The sequence below is a fragment of the Neovison vison genome, chromosome 7 (genome assembly GCF_020171115.1).
Source record: "Neovison vison isolate M4711 chromosome 7, ASM_NN_V1, whole genome shotgun sequence".
Classification (NCBI taxonomy): domain Eukaryota; kingdom Metazoa; phylum Chordata; class Mammalia; order Carnivora; family Mustelidae; genus Neogale; species Neogale vison.
The window spans coordinates 100,218,082-100,234,415 of record NC_058097.1 but is presented as its reverse complement, the minus strand read 5'-3'; the positions used below and the strand labels follow the sequence as shown (position 1 = coordinate 100,234,415).

Sequence of the window (16,334 nt, the reverse complement as noted above, 5' to 3'; positions counted from 1 at the left end):
AAGTTAGGATAATGTAAAGTAGGTAAGAGAAAGGGACTACCTGCACTTATCTCTTGATTGTATTTTGGCACATTTAGAATATTATTGGAGGTAATTTTTTTCCCTCTTAACCATATGAGCTCTTCAGATACAATTCCCATTCCTTGAATTTTTCCTACTAATTTGAGAAATCCTAGAAATCCCGGTGTCAGAATCTTTGTTAAAGTATAGATGGAGAAATGAACACGAACTTGTAATAAGACGTAATAACCCCTGATCTTGGGCAAAACATGCGTAGTGTGCTTCTGTAATGTGCATGTGGGGAATTTTCAGATTGGATTAAATAAGCATTCACATTTTATTACATAATTTCTTCTCTCATTCACGGTGTCGCTGTTCTGCTCTCTGCATTGGCTTCCAGATGCCATTCCTGCCATCCTTCCGACCGTGTTGACTGCTGCCTCTCAGTGTGGCTCGCCCATTCTCAGTTCCCACCCCTGTACCACTTCACATGGTGGGGAACTCCCGAATTCCCTTCCTGTATATTCACCGCTGTAATAAACTTGGCCACCAGAAAACAACAGTATTTCAAAACAGACTGGGACAACAAGGAATTTTCATTTTGAAGTGTTTGGTGTCAGTGATTTGTGCTGCTTTTCAGTAAGTTTGACCTGACATATTATTCTTCTAGAATTCAAACCTGATTCATCAGAAGGTGTCTCCTCCTAATGATCGGCAAGGATCTCCAATATTGTCATTCATCATTCTGGAACAGTTTAATGCCATTCGCTTAGTCCAAAGCATTCATCAGTCTCTTGCGGCTCTCAGCAAAGTCATCAGAGGAACCACTTTACTGAGTTCGGAAGTACAGAAATTGGCAAGTGCTTTATTAAACCAAAAGGTAAGCCAAAATTAAATATATATGTTTTTATTTCATTACTAGAAGAGCCTCTTTCATTACATATACATTTTTCAAGTCTTACAGTTAACAGTAACAGAAAACCCAAGGTAAACTACATAACGGCAGATAGCAATTACGTGACTGATGGAATGAATGGAAGGATCCAGGGGTAGCCGGGTAGCCGGCACTAAGGCTGCCTGGTGCAGGAGCTTCAGATTGTCCTGAGAATCTTAGGATGTTATTTATTTGCCTGTCTGGTCATGTGGTGTGTGAGTGCACATATATGTAGATGTATTTCTGTGTGTAGGTATATGTGGACGTATGTGTGTATAGGTTTGTGCCCTCCATGTTGATTTCACCTCGGGGCAGGTCTTCTATACATGATGCTGCCCTCTCAGGATGAGTCTTACTGTCTCTGAGCTCCAGGTCCAACAGAAAGAACACTTTTTCCTGGTGACTCAGGCAGAAGTCTTGGGATTAGCTTTCATCCAAACTGAGTAGCTAGTGGTTGATGCCTGGTCCCTTGACCATTCTCGGTGCAGGATTTGCAAGTTCTCATTGGCTAGGGCTTAAGCCGAATATGTATCCCCACAGCTAGGATGGGTCTAGCTCCATCCGTAGTGTGGTGTACTCCCGGCTAGGGGGATCGTCACCCCGTGCAAGATCAAGGTACTTTTAGCAGAAGAATGAAAGAAACATGTCTCTTGCTGAATAATCAGACCACTTCCTGGTTTGCTCAGGGACCTCATTCTGCTGTGTCCTCATGTAGCACAGAGGAAGGACAGAGGAATCAGCCTCTCTCTGGTCCCTTCTTAGGAGGGCATTAGCTCCATCAGGAGGGCTCCACCCTTACGACCTGTTATCTCCCCAAAGTCTTGTCTCCAAGTACCATCACTAGGGGATTAGGCTTCCGCATATGGATTTGGGGGAGAACACAAGCATTCAGTCCACTGAAATACTCGTCTCTTTTCTGCATAGGCAGAAAGGCATACTCTGGTATTTATGTAGGTGCCTCTCTATATTACACTTTGAATTGAGAAGTACAGCCTCTAAAATATCAGTTTTTGAAGTATTTTTATAATTTGCTTGAAAACAAATTGGCTAAAATTCTTTCCAAGGATGCAAGCATGTTTTGCAAAGCACATTCATATTATACCCCAGAGAGTGTCTCTAGAGATGCTTCCTCGTGTCCGATACGATGAGACTCGGATGAGACTAGGCTGACCTTTACAAAGACAAGAGCCATAAAATAGTTTCTGACATTTACTTTCCAATGAGTTTTTTTTTTTAATTTATTTTTTATTTATTTTCAGCATAACAGTATTCATTGTTTTTGTGCCACACCCAGTGCTCCATGCAATCTGTGCCTTCTCTAATACCCACCACCTGGTTCCCCCAACCTCCCACCCCCCCGCCACTTCAAACCCCTCAGATTGTTTTTCAGAGTCCATAGTCTCTCATGGTTCACCTCCCCTTCCAATTTACCCAAATTCCCTTCTCCTCTCTAACGCCCCTTGTCCTCCATGATATTTGTTATGCTCCACAAATAAGTGAAACCATATGATAATTGACTCTCTCTGCTTGACTTATTTCACTCAGCATAATCTCTTCCAGTCCCGTCCATGTTGCTACAAAAGTTGGGTATTCATCCTTTCTGATGGAGGCATAGTACTCCATAGTGTATATGGACCACATCTTCCTTATCCATTCATCTGTTGAAGGGCATCTTGGTTCTTTCCACAGTTTGGCAACCGTGGCCATTGCTGCTATAAACATTGGGGTACATGTGGCCCTTCTTTTCACTACATCTGTATTTCTGGGGTAAATACCCAGTAGTGTAATTGCAGGGTCATAGGGAAGCTCTATTTTTAATTTCTTGAGGAATCTCCACACTGTTCTCCAATACTTTCCAATGAGTTTCACCAAAAATTGTGAATCTAGTATTATCCCATTCATTTCAAGGTAAAAATTTAATGTTTTATTACATTTGAATGCAACAAGTTCTGTATTCAATGATATGATTTAATGTAATGTAGGAAATAGTACATGACATGTTCTCATGGTGTCTGACATGACTGGAGTAAGAATTTTCTTAGAATTACAACTTTTTTTACTTCTTTGTTTCTGGTAATCCTCTAAAACTTTTTTTGTAAAAAAAAAGCCAATTGTGATTATAATTTGTTAAAGAGTAACAGTACTGCTAAATATTGTTACTCTTCTTTTACATATTAGGATACAGGCTGTAAATTACAAGTTAAAAGATATGGATTGAAAAGATACAGTACAAAATCATTTCATCTTTCAAATATGCACTCTGTTCAGATACGCATGTAGGGCTTCACTGTGGAGCATCAAGATGTGTAAGAGCTAGGATCTCCCTGCTGCCTAGTTTTCTCCTTTCACTCTTTTCTATGCCATCATCTTGGTCATTGCTTCTCCAAGTGTGGTCTTCAGAGCGGGAACGTCCACATCACCTGAGAACTTGGTAGCATGTGTTCTTGGGCCCCACCCCTGACTGTGTGACTCACACTCATGTTCCCTGCAGTCTGCATTGTATCAGTCCCTTCAGATGGCTCTGATGCATGCCAGTGTACTAGAAACACATCGTGTAGTCAGAATTCCCATAAAAACTGGCAGAAGCACCTGCTGCGTCACCTTCCAGCTCTCCCCACTTCACTTATCACTGTCTGTGACCACCCCCATCACTGGTCTGTAAATCTTGGGGGAAAAGAGAAGATGTTCATTCTTATAGAATGTTTGGGGAAACCGCCAACCTTTCTTAAAGGCTTCCTCTTTTAAAATTTATCTACCTTCATGGAAATAGTGCTTTAAAAAGTCATCAACTATTTTACCTAATGATAATTATTAACAGTGAGTGATTTGCATTTTTCCATAGAATAAAGTAATACCTTGTGTTTTATGTGACATTTTCCTAGTTCCGAGCACTTTTGCACTCTGCTCTCGACGTGTCCCTTCACTTAGGTCAGAAAGCTAAAGCTGCAAGGAGAGGCTGTCCCGTAAAGAGGCCGAGCCCATTCTGCCGTCCTGGCGTTGTGTCTCCTGCATCAGTGCTCTCCCCACCTCCTCCGCCACTGAGTCGTTTGTGCATGCTGTCATGCAGTGGCAGGGTCGTCTTTGTCACAAGGGGCACTTAGCAGCTTTGTGAGCACTGAACTCCACATACTCATCTCTGAAGACTTATCACGTACCGGGATGGAACCGCCCTACCTTCTCATCTCTAGCGTCACTTAAATCCGACTTTTATTAGCTGCACTCACAAATGGGAATCATTTCCTGCTGATTTATGTCAGTACAAGGGGGCCCACGTATATCCTGAGTCTCTAGATCTTGGAATTCTCCTTCAGTATCCCTAATTTAATACTGTTAATTTACATGATAAGAGAATATATGCTTTTTTTTTAAAGCGGAGATTTTTTTTTTAAAGGCATTTCAGTATTTCTTTTTTTAAAGATTTTTTATTTATTTATTTGTCATAGAGAGAGAAGCGAGAGCAAGCACAGGCAGACAGAGTGGCAGGCAGAGGCAGAGGGAGAAGCAGGCTCCCCGCCAAGCAAGGAGCCCGATGTGGAACTCGATCCCAGGACGCTGGGATCATGACCTGAGCCGAAGGCAGCCGCTTAACCAACTGAGCCACCCAGGCGTCCCTTAAGCGGAGATTTTTAACTCCGAAGTTTATTCTTCCCCTTGTCCTTTTTTATTCATTTAGCAAGTGGAAATGGAAGTACGGTGTTCTAAGACTTTGTGCTATATGTGAAGTTTTATTAGTATTATTGGAGTTTTAGTAATATCACCTAATATTTATTGTTTTTTAAAGGTAGGCTGTAGTAAGTTAAAGATGTGTACTATAAATCCTAAAGCAACCAATAAAAATAAAGTTAAAATACCACAGAGGTATGTGTAATGAGCCAATATAAGACAGAAGAGGGAAATACAACCTTTACTTAAATAGTCCAAAAGAAAGATAAGCAAATAAAGAGAGAAGTGTGAAGTTACCAATATCAGGAATAAAATAAGAGACATCACTACAGTTTCTACAGACATTAAAAGCATAATAGAATTTTTTTTTTAGAAAATTTTTTTGAAAGATTTTACTTATTTATTTAATAGAGAGAGATCACAAGCAGGCAGAGAGGCAGGCAGAGAGAGGGGGAAGCAGACTCCCCCCTGAGCAGAAAGCCCGATGCGGGGCTTGATCCCAGGACCCTGAGATCATGACCTGAGCCGAAGGCAGAGGCTTTAACCCACTGAGCCACCCAGGCGCCCCTCAAACTTTCTTAAGATTAGAGTTTGTGTGGTATATCTTTAACCATCTTTTTACTTTTACCATATCTTCATGTCTTCATATTTGAGGTGGATTTCTTTTTTTTTTTTTTTTAAAGATTTTATTTATTTATTTGACACAGAGAAAGAGAAGCCAAGCCGAGAGCCCGATGTGGGGCTCGATCCCAGGACCCTGAGATCGTGACCTAAGCCGAAGGCAGAGGCTTAACCCATTGAGCCATCCAGGCACCCCTGATTTCTTATGGCCTGGACCTGGAGACTGGCACGGGGTCACCGCTGCCATGCTCACGGGACCATTATTTAAGGAGAGGGGCACTCCTTTGGGTCCCTGGGCGAGAAGCCTTGGACACCTGGGGACCTGTTTGAAAACCACAGCACCTGTCTTAGTTCGAGCACCGTTCAGGCACTTTTCTGCCGTATTCTAAGGAAAGCTTACTTCACACGTGTAAAGTCATTAAACCAGATATTTCTAAGGCTCTTTTATGCTGTGAATTCCCGTCATCTTGTAATTGCTGTTTTCCTGCGTTGTTGGTCTGTTCCCTGGTGTTGTATCTTTACTGTGTAATCAGGCAGTGCTTGGGCGTTTGAAATTGATGTTTTGTCCTTATATTATTCTCCTAAATAATTACTTACTATTATTACACTTAAGAAGTTTGAATATTTATATAATGTTTGGAAAGTCCAGCAAACCCTCGTAGAAAAGGTATGATGAACATGAACTTGAAGAATGTTGTAAAGTAAAGAATTATGTTTTTGTAGAGAATACCAGTTAGTAGAAGGTCAGTATTTAAAAGATAACTCTTTTGGAATGGTTTTATTTACCTATATTTAACTTTAATTGAGAGTACTTTTAAAATTTCTTCTCGCTTCATCATGTAGTTCAAGGTGGTTTGGGGGATGAAATTTCCATTATACTTCTGTGTTTAGAGTCTGAAGAAATTCTGAAGGAACCAAGACTTTTTTTTAATCTTTACCACTTATAAAGTGAACTTGTCTATTTTAATTTGATTTCTTTGTGTGCTACTGTTTTTAGAAAACACAGTTTGCTACTTTGTACATAGCAGTTTGCTTATTGTTTCAAAAATGTTACTTTAAAAAATCCTATTTTTTTCAAGTTTCTATTTAAATTCTAGTTAGTTAACATACGTGATGGAATTGGTTTCAGGAGTAGAATTTACTGATCCATCACGTACACATCACCCAGGGCTCATCACGACCCGTGCCCTCCTTGATGCCCATCCCCCATCTAGCCCGCCCCTTCCGTCTCCTCCCCCATCAGTACAGGTCCCTGCAGTCAAGCATCTCTTGTGGTTTCCTTCCCTCCGTCTTTCCCCCTTCCCCTGTGTTCACCTGTTTGTTTCTTAAATTCCACGTATGGTGAAATCACATGGTGTTTCTCTTTCTCTGACCGACTGATGTCGCTTAGCATAACCCCCTCTAGTTCCATCCGTGTTATTGCAAATGGCAAGGTCTCATTCCGTTTAAGGGCCGAGTAATATTCCATTGTCTGCACAGACCACCTTCTCTTTATCCGTGCATCTGTCGTCATTTAGAGCTACCCTCCGTCCAGCAGTCACGCTACTAGGTATTTACCAAAAGGATATAGAACCACTGACTCAAAGAGGTGCACACTCCCGTGTTTATAGCCATGTCAACAATAGCCAAGTTAGAACAATATCCTTTTAGAGAAACAGATTAATTCATGCTGTCTCTGTCATTTATTTTTATTATAATAAGATCAAAGGAAAGCAGATGTATCTTAAGGAAATACATTCATGATACACATAATGTGGATTATGCTAAAATAGTTCCCCATCACATTAGTGTTAAAGGACTTTTGTATGTAATACTATACATGGAAACTTAATTTGGACCCTTTTTCGGTTGCAGTGTCCTCTTGCGTGGCAGAGCAAGTGGGAAGGCCCTGAAGATCCCTTACAGTACCTGCGTGGTCTGGTAGCTCGAGCCCTCGCCATCCAGGTAAGAGCGCATCACTGAGCAGCGCGTGGAGGGCGCCGTGCATTGGGGACCCATGGACACGTGGCTGTGCAGAGAGCGCGAGGTCACGTCCTCTGCTGTCCTCAGTGTAGACAGGGCACTCCTTTAAAATGGTCGTGTGGGGTTTTTTGCTCACTGTGGCTCTTCCTACCTTTTGGGAATGTAGAGAAGGATCTACACGTTTACTGTATGCGAGTCAGACGGTCGGTAACCGAAACCGATTCCTAGCTGTGACTAAGTCACTGTAGAGCATGACCCCTCCCCGGAGGGAGCTGCTATTTTCCTTTTTTTTCTTTTCTCAGCAAATCAAGTTTTTTTTCCGAGGGACCAGTCAGGGAACTTGCAGGAAAACTGAGGGGAATGAGGAATGGTCTAGAGTCATTTTCTGGAAGGAGTAGCACATGCTGCTGGTTAGCGGGGTGCGCAGTGCACCCTCCCCCATGTGGTTTCGCGGTGTCCCACTCCCTTCATCTTGCGCGGCCGCGCCTGCTGCACCAATGGCTTCTTTACCACGACTGCTGTGGGCGTGAGGCCTCCTCGAGGACGCACGTCTGTCCAGCTGCAGCTGTGTCGCCGCTCGTGCCGGCTCCGCCGCTGAACCCTGGACAGCTTTGAACTAGACTCTGGGCTCTTCCTGCTTAGCGTTTGCCCTGTCTCTTTCTGGAAGCTCCCAACTCAGCCTGGAGTCCACAGCCCGTAACTTCAACTATCCCCTTTCAGAAACTTCATTATCTTGTCTCACTCTCCCTCGTGCCTCATCCTTCCTAGAAAGAGGGCACTTGGGTTCGTCTCTGTCCACACACAAGCTGCTGAGCTCAGGGGCTGCACAGGGTTCGGCACGGGAAGGGCTGGCCCTGCCCCTGGTTCCACCAGGCCTCTTCCCACAGTGCACTGCTTTCCTGAAAACCACTGTCACCACCTCCCCTTTCCCTTGGCCCAACCCCTCACATTCTGCATTACAGAGAAAATTCAAGCTGTGAAATGGGACCCTTTGAGATGTCCCACCCTTCTGAACCCACCCTCTCCTCTTTATGCTAGTACAGAAGAAGTTGACCTTCTGCGGGTGAAGGCTCCTCTTTGACCCACGTGCTGGACTTTGCTGTTCTTAGCTGGGGGGGGGGGGCACTGCCTGCAGGGGCTTGTCCCTTCCTCTGCTCCTCCTCTCCCCTCCCTTCCTGCTCCCTTGTGCCCTCTACAAATGAGACCTCATTCAAGGGGCCAAGCTCCTCAGAACATTTGTTTGGCTTCTAATATGACTAATCTCTTGGTTGTAGGATTATTGGAGAAAAAATTACTGGATCTGAAAATGACTTTAAAATCACAGGCAGAGAAGAATCAGTCAGGACTGATTTGCTGTCTGTCCCGGTGCCTAGACACACACATAAGCAATAAATGGCAGAAGATGGGAGGGAAGGAAGGAGGGAAGGGGGTGGGTAGGGACGAAGGACACAATAGTCCATAAGTAACTCAGGAAAACAGAAATGCTCCCAAGTTCTTGGTGTGTTCTGACTGCATGGCTGTGATCATGTGTCCGTTCCCGCGTTTGTTAGCATTCCTCGCTGTACTTATCAGGGGCAGGAACTGTCTTTATTAGCTGGAAATAGTAGCCTACACGACCCTGTGTCATATATGTGCATATGTGCTTAATTATGTGCATATGATGTGAACATGTGAATATTGCATTTAACATATAAAACAGTGTTTCATGAATTATCATTTTCTGGCACGATCGTTTATACTAAGTGTGTTGAAGACCCATCATCACAGCCGAAAACCTTTCCACTGTCACTTCCACTGTGTAATTTCTTAAAACCTTTATAGCCATTTCGCCTGAATTGTCATGGTAAAGCACCCTCCTGGCCCTTGACCTTAGCTGGTCTCCCGTCCTTCTAACCAGGGAATAGCAATATTTGTCATTTCAGCCACCACTTAGGAGCATGGTGTTTTCCTATCTTAATTTGTGTATGTGGCTATAAACGTACAGCGATGACTGCCTTCCTGCGGTGACTTCTGGCATCTGGAACTCACAGGTGCCATCTGTATGTCCCGGGTCAGGGCCCAGAGCAGCTTGGAGCCGTGCGGATGGGGGCGAGAGGGTGAGGACACACGAGCACTGTTGGCGCTGCGTGACGAAGGCGGCGGGTGCTTGTGATGCTGGGACGCGGAGACGGCCTCGGGCAGGGGTGCAGCCGCGGGAGCTCGTCCAGCTTCGCTCACAACCGGAGCGCATCGTTCGGAGGCGGGATGGAGAAGGAAAAGAGTGCTGCTGGGGGTGTCCCCCACGGAGCCTGCTCGCTGCAGGGTTCCGAGCAGAGAAGTGGAGCCTGGCCCGGGTGGGGGTAGTGTCCGTGCTCTGAGGCCTTGATTCCTTCATTCAGTCAAGGGACCGGGAGCAGCTGCTTGAAGCGGGGTGTGAGGGAAACGGTCAGGAAGCTGGTTCCTGCCTCACAGGTGTCATTTCTGACCTGAAGTTTCCGCGTGGTGTCCAGCCCTTCTCTGAGGTCGCCGTGCAGAGTGGTAAACAGACACGCTGTGTCCCAGGGAGCTGTCCTTGCAGTGTCTCAGAGGAGAGGGACAACAGAATCAGCAACGGTACACACCCTGTAGGAAGTATGGTGCCCTGGAGCAAGCAGCAGGAGGTCCCGGGGGACAGGGAGCAGGGGAGTGATACCCGGCCTAGAGGGCAGGAGGACTTAGCCCACCACCGGGGAGAGGCCAGAGTGCGCCAGGCAAGGCGAGGGCAGGCGTCCAGAGGAAGCCCGGGGCTTTCACGTAGCTGCAAGCCTAGCACGGAGCACAGGAGGAGAGGGGCACAGAGAGTAGGCGGGAGGGGCAGGAAGGGTCAAGTCACAAGACCTTATTAAGGAATGACGGTTGATCCTTGGGAACCTGCTGCAGATCCCGAGGAAGGGAAACTAGATCATTTTAGAGGTGAAGATTGCATGTGGCGTCTTAGTCCGCTATGTGGCCAGGGGTTGAATATTGAAGGCTGGTGATTTGTGGAGAGCTAGAGAGTCCCTGGGTCCCCAAGGAGTCGCCGCTGAAGAGTCTTCGGGGATCCTGGCGTCCATTCTCTGGGCTCCTCTCAGCAAGATCTTCTAGAGCAAGAACTGCCCCACCCCCGTACTTCTAATATAGCATACTGTCTGCTGAATGAACAGGCAAATGGACAAGATAGGTTATTTCCTGTGGGGATTCTGGAAATACTTCTCTGGCTTCAGGTTTTTCTGCCTTTTCTTTGGAAATAACATCTTAGAGTTTCTTTGGCTCCTGATTTCCAGGCTTTGTTTCTTCTCGGCGTCCTGAATACCCCTGCAGTATGTCCAGCCCGTATATTCCGAATCTCCTGTGCTGGTTGTTGCAAATTCCGAAATACTTTGGTGCCAGCCTTTGCCTTTGTTTCTCTTCCTATTCTCCACCTCCTGCAACCAGGTCCCTTGGCCGCACACCCGCAGTTCTGTTCCTTCCCAGCTTGTGAGCTGCTTCTGTCCCAGCAGCATGCAGGGACCTTCGCCTCTGAGACCCGGTCGGGCTGGGGTGTGTCAGAGCAGTACTCTGACCATTCGGACGGACTCCTGCTGTGTCCACACCGTCCTGATACTGCTGACCACACTCGGACTGCCGTGTGCCAGTGGCAGGCTCGCAGGCGCGTTTTCTAGGCCTGAGTTTATGCTTAGGTTCCGTGTCCTCTGTTTTACACTTGATAGTGACGGCTTCAGCTCTAACGGGACGATGATGGTGGTGGTGGTGATTATCGTTCTAACTCAAGCCCCTGGCCGATATACTTGTATACGACCACATTTGGCCACCCTTCCTTCTTATGTTAAAATCTTGTTATTTATTTATATCAACCTTTAGCAACTTTGAAGGCTGGGGAGATCTGAACAGTAAACAGAAGTAGTGAACACCAGCGTTAGCACGTCATATAAATGCTCCTTAAGGTCTTTCAGGAAGTAAAGATAACTAAACAAGCAACAGCAATCTGAACAACTCTCTCTCTCTCTCTTTAAGATTATTTATTTATTTATTAGAGAGAGAGCGAGCGTGCAAGTGGGGGGGGGGCGGGGGACAGAGAAAGCATCTGCTGCAGACTCTGCACTGAGCGCGAAGCCGGACTCCTGCTCCTCCCCATGGCAGGAGATGATGACCTGAGCTCAAACTAAGTCGGTCGTTCAACCTGCGGAGCCTCTAGGTGCCGCAAACAGCTATCCATCTAAACAACGAAACTCTGGGAGAAAATACCAGATGTGGTGTCACCTAGAGTCTCTCAGTGTCCCCCCCCCCCCCCGTCCCCACTCTGCCCAAGTGGCTCCTCCTGCCAGGGCCAGGGTTCATCGTGGACGAGGCCCGAAGTGGGCGCAGTACCAGGTTGCCACGCCCCCTTCTGCCCACAGTGCTGTACACTGGGTCCTCTCCTACCCTCCGCACCCGGCAGTGCCAGAAGCAGACCTTTCCCTCGCCTGGCTCTCAGTCTCTACTCCTCCCTCCCTCTTGTTTTTCCTGAGATTCTTTTTAGAATCTCTGTTGTGTTCTATCTTATGATCAGATAATATTCAGGCACGGTTTCTAGCATGTCTGCTAAGATGCTTCTTGTGACCTTAGCCACACAGATTGCTTCTTCAATGTGTTACATTTTACTTCTCCTCTTCACTGGGAGAAGAATGAATGGTCACTGAAAACAATCTTGAGAGCCTCTGGTTCTTACTCTTCCCTCTTTGACCTTGACTGTTCTCTAAGGACTCGAACCGGCCTTTCTGGATCTCGACATCTCAAGACGCCCTTTTTAGGTTCATCTAAGTAGCCCTTCTCATTTTCCTAGATGTAAAATCTGAGCTTCAGATTGTTTTTCTTGTCATTGTGCCACTTTATATATTCAGACTTTTTTTTAAAAAAGATTTTATTTATTTATTTACTTGACAGACAGAGATCACAAGTAGGCAGAGAGGCAGACAGAGAGAGAGAGAGAGGAAGGGAAGCAGGCTCCCCGTCGAGCAGAAAGCCTGATGCGGGGCTCGATCCCAGGACCCTGAGATCCTGACCTGAGCCGAAGGCAGAGGCTTTAACCCACTGAGCCACCCAGGCGCCCCCCAGACTTTTTAAAATGATCTCATGAAGGACAGAAAAGAGAAAACAGATATTCGTAAGAATTGAGCTCATTCTGGAGACTAGGCACGTATATGCTGTACTTGAGATCGGGTAATATTTACAGTACACGAGGTGGGTGTAATTTCCGTTTTTAAAGATGGGAGAAATGCAACCCCAATTTCAAGAATAGTTAAACCGTTTACAGGAATTACATGCTAAATGAAAGAACTCACACTCAACTGCCCTTTCTTTAAAAACGTGCCAGTTTTTGATCATTCCATAAACTATCAGCAACATTTTAGAAAGATTTTCACTCTCCCACTTGAAATTTTTTATGTTGGCCTCTCTCCATACAGCCATTGCCGCAAAAGTCATTGACTCCTCCTCCCTTCCTGTGACAGAGGCTGAGAATCTCAGAATCACTGTTAACTCCGTCCTCTCTTCGTGTGTGTCCAGCCCGGCAGAAACATGATCTTGCCTCTACATTCGAGAACACTCACATGTACCACCTGACCTGCCACTGCCTTGACCAATGTCATTATCATTGCGGCCGCCACCTACCTGTGCTGCTTCCCCCATGCCCCCCGGTTGGTTCTTGGCCAAGCATCCTGGATGTTCTGGCTAAAGCATGAATGAGACACTGTCCCTCCTCTCCTGGGAATATCCTCGCGACATCTTATCTCCAGAGTCACACCGTCCTTCCAGCCACCGGCAGGTGAAGGTCACGCGTTTTCCCTCTGGTTTCCTCCTCTCTCCACTCCCTCATGTCCTTTGCCGCAGCCTCGCTGGCCTCGGGGCTGTCCAGTGACCAGACCGGCACCCCCCTCCCCAGGCTTTTATTCTTGCCACGTCCTCCGCCCGAGCTGCTGCTCCCAGATTCTCACCGAAGGGATTTTCTGTCTCTGAGCTCTCTGCCCCGTCATCTCAGCAAGGCCTTCCTTGGCCACGCTGTTTCAGGTCGTAGCCCCCTCCTTTCCTTCTTTGTTTTTCTCTGGAGCCTACCTCCCCAGCTGATGCTCTGTGCATTTCCCTGAATTTTCTTTGTGCTCCCCCCGGAAGCTTTAGAGGGGCAGACATTTTTGTCTGTTTACTGCTCTATCCAAGCATGTGGAACAGGGGCTTGCACAGGTAGCTTTTCAGTATCTAATGTATAAATGAATGATTCGATCACAGTTAGGGTTATTCTCAAGGAAACTGGCATGAATCTCTTTGACGTTTCCTTAACCTTCGTGATTTACCCCCCCAATATGTGTTCTGTAGCATCCGTGACATGCTTATGAGATTTAATTTCTATTTAAGTCTGCCCGATAGATGTTACAGTTTAATTTTTTACTCTCTAATCTAACATTTGAAGATTTGCTTTATTTTCTCTTGAAACCCTAGTTGTTAAAAGCAGTCTTACTAAAATTATCTTTTTAATTTTTCATTTGTGTTCTGGGATATCTGACTCTACTTTGGAAAGTTCTGCAGTACTTTGCCTTCCTAGAAAAGTCTTTATTTTCCAACTCCTTTTAGTAACTCTCACAGTCCCTAGTATAAGGTTTTACACATAGCAGGCACACTGCGAAAGTATGCATAGGAAGACATATCAACAGAATTGAAAAAGCAGTCTGTTTGCTATCTAAAACCTCTAACATCCCATTTTTCTATACGGTACTCAGCCAGATCACGTATGTGATGGATCTTTTTAATTCATATTCATTCATTCTTTCACTCATTCACTCACTATTTATGGAGCTTCTGTTTTGTGTCTCCATTATTCTAAGTGCTGGAAGTACACAGTAATGAGGAAATCATGAATTCCTGCCAACAGGAATCTCTACATTTAGTGAAGGAAATAGATAACAAATAAATAGATTAATAGTTGAATTTCATGAAAAAAATACATCTTAGCCCAAATCCCGAGATTTATGATTAACATACAGCCAAGCTTTAAACTGTTTTGTCACTATCATAAAATGAACTTAGGGTACATAACCGAAATATGACCCAGTAAAATAGAGCTATTGCTATAGCAGTAGTATTACCGGATTTTAGGAGTTCCATTTTGTACAGGGACAGTAATTTCTCCACAATCTCAGCTAGTAAATTCTGCCTGTGGTCAGCTGTCTTGCACATTCGGAATACTAAGTGGTAGTCTGTGGTCTGTGATCGTCTGCAGTTGTGCGGAAGCAAGCCTATAAACTGCTTGCAGAAAATAAATCTCGGTTCTAGAAATGTGACAATATAGCAACATAATTGGCTTTCAAGATAACAAAATCTTCCCTGAATTTTTATCTGCATCTCGCTTTTGTTACATGCATACCAATTTCGGCGGCTACTGGTGCGGCATAATAAGAGGCTCCTTACCGTGGAGGCCTGCGGAGACCGTGTCAGCAGACCCCCCAGGGCTCCCGCAGCATCCGCGGGCTCCACAGACAGGCCGTGGTCCCCGCAGGAGGCGGGCCTGTGGGCGCCCATGTATCAGCACTGCCCGCCCCCATCAGGGTGTGGGCTTGTGAGCTCAGGAAGGACCCAGCTGCAGGGACCCTCTGTGTCCCGCAGCCGTGGTGTGGCCACAGAAGGCCAGTGTGGGTGTCCCGGGGCTGGGGGACTCTGCCCCAGTCTGGGCTCTCCAAGGGAAGGGTCCAGCCCCCAGACAGAGGAGCAGCCTGAGCTCACGGACTGCCACATCCTGTGCTTGGGGGTCTCCGTGGTCTCCCCTTTCCCAGGTGCTCCTTCTCATACCCCCCACCCCGGCTTCCTCCCTCAGGCCTGAGCAGCTGCTCACATCCCCCATCTTCAGGAAGCAGCATCTGTTGGGGGGGGGAACACCGCAATGCAAATGATATGATAATAAGATCCTGTCAGCCCTGGGGTCACTAGCCCCAGGGCTCCTTCCCTGCGCATGCTCCCAAAAGGGCCAGGTCCTGGGGCGAGGCTGCTGGTGAACCTCTAGCTGCGCCCTAAGCCGCCCCAGTGGCTGGTGTCCCTGCAGTTTCCAGGCCCAAGGGCCTCAGCTCTTCCCCTGCTCCCTCTGGCCACCTGCCTTCTCTAGCAAACTTGTCCACAGTTTTCCTACTGTAGTCAGAGCCTGTCCCAGGAGTTCATGAACCATCCTGAGTCCCTGAAAGCCCTTGCCACATGGTGGCGTGGTCAGTGTAACTGGAGCACGTGGTCCTGGTTTCCCTTACCTTCGGTTCTGTGCCTTCTGTCGTCAGAGCCCCGTGTCCTGAGCTCCTTGCACCCGGCTGGCTGCACCTGCGCACCCTGTGGAAGGGCTCTGGGCGGTGGGCTCATCGGACTGCGGTTGCAAAGAGCACAGAAGTGAGCCCTCAGGGAGGCTACCCAGCTGTCTGCACCCCGTACAAATAGCTCAGCAAAGTACTTTTCAGTAATATGTTTTCTAGGAAGAACCTTGAACAGAAAATCCTTACCTTAAGTAAATCTCAAAAAACTCTTTTTTTACTAAATGTCCTAAGAATGATTGCTGATCTAGATCTGCAATTTGTTAAGCTTTTTTTAGACCTCTGATTTTTAAAATCTCAGTAAAATTTTTTTCTATTTTTTTAATTTTTTTTTCAGTGTTCCAAGATTCATTGATTCTGCACCACACCAGTGCTCCATGCAATCTGTGCCCTCCGTAATACCCACCACCAGGCTCCCCCAACCCCTCACTCCCTTCCCCTCACAAACCCTCAGTTTGTTTCTCAGAGTCCACAGTCTCTCATGGTTCGTCTCCCCCTCCGATTTCCCCCAACTTCCTTCTCCTCTCCATCTCCCAATGTCCTCCGTGTTATTCCTTATGCTCCACAAGTAAGTGAAATCATATGATAGTTGACTCTCTCTGCTTGACTTATTTCACTCAGCATCATCTCTTCCAGTCCCGTCCATGTTGCTACAAAAGTTGGGTATTCATTCTTTCTGATGGAGGCATAACACTCCATAGTGTATATGGACCACATCTTCCTTATCCATTCGTCCGTTGAAGGGCATCTTGGTTCTTTCCATAGTTTGACGACTGTGGCCATTGCTGCTATAAACATTGGGGTACAGATGGCCCTTCTTTTCACTACATCTGTATCTTTGG

At 46.2% G+C, this 16,334-nt stretch overlaps 1 protein-coding gene across 6 annotated transcripts in view; it reads left to right on the top strand.

Moving 5' to 3' along the window:
- Positions 1 to 16,334, top strand: part of DYNC2H1 (dynein cytoplasmic 2 heavy chain 1) — a 274,182-nt gene that overhangs the window by 216,073 nt on the left and 41,775 nt on the right. For all 6 annotated transcript variants that reach the window (XM_044257764.1, XM_044257766.1, XM_044257765.1 and 3 more), the window contains 2 exons: positions 671 to 880; positions 7,073 to 7,162. In XM_044257764.1, the coding sequence (XP_044113699.1) occupies positions 671 to 880; positions 7,073 to 7,162 (300 nt within the window). The remainder of the gene's footprint in view (positions 1 to 670; positions 881 to 7,072; positions 7,163 to 16,334) is intronic.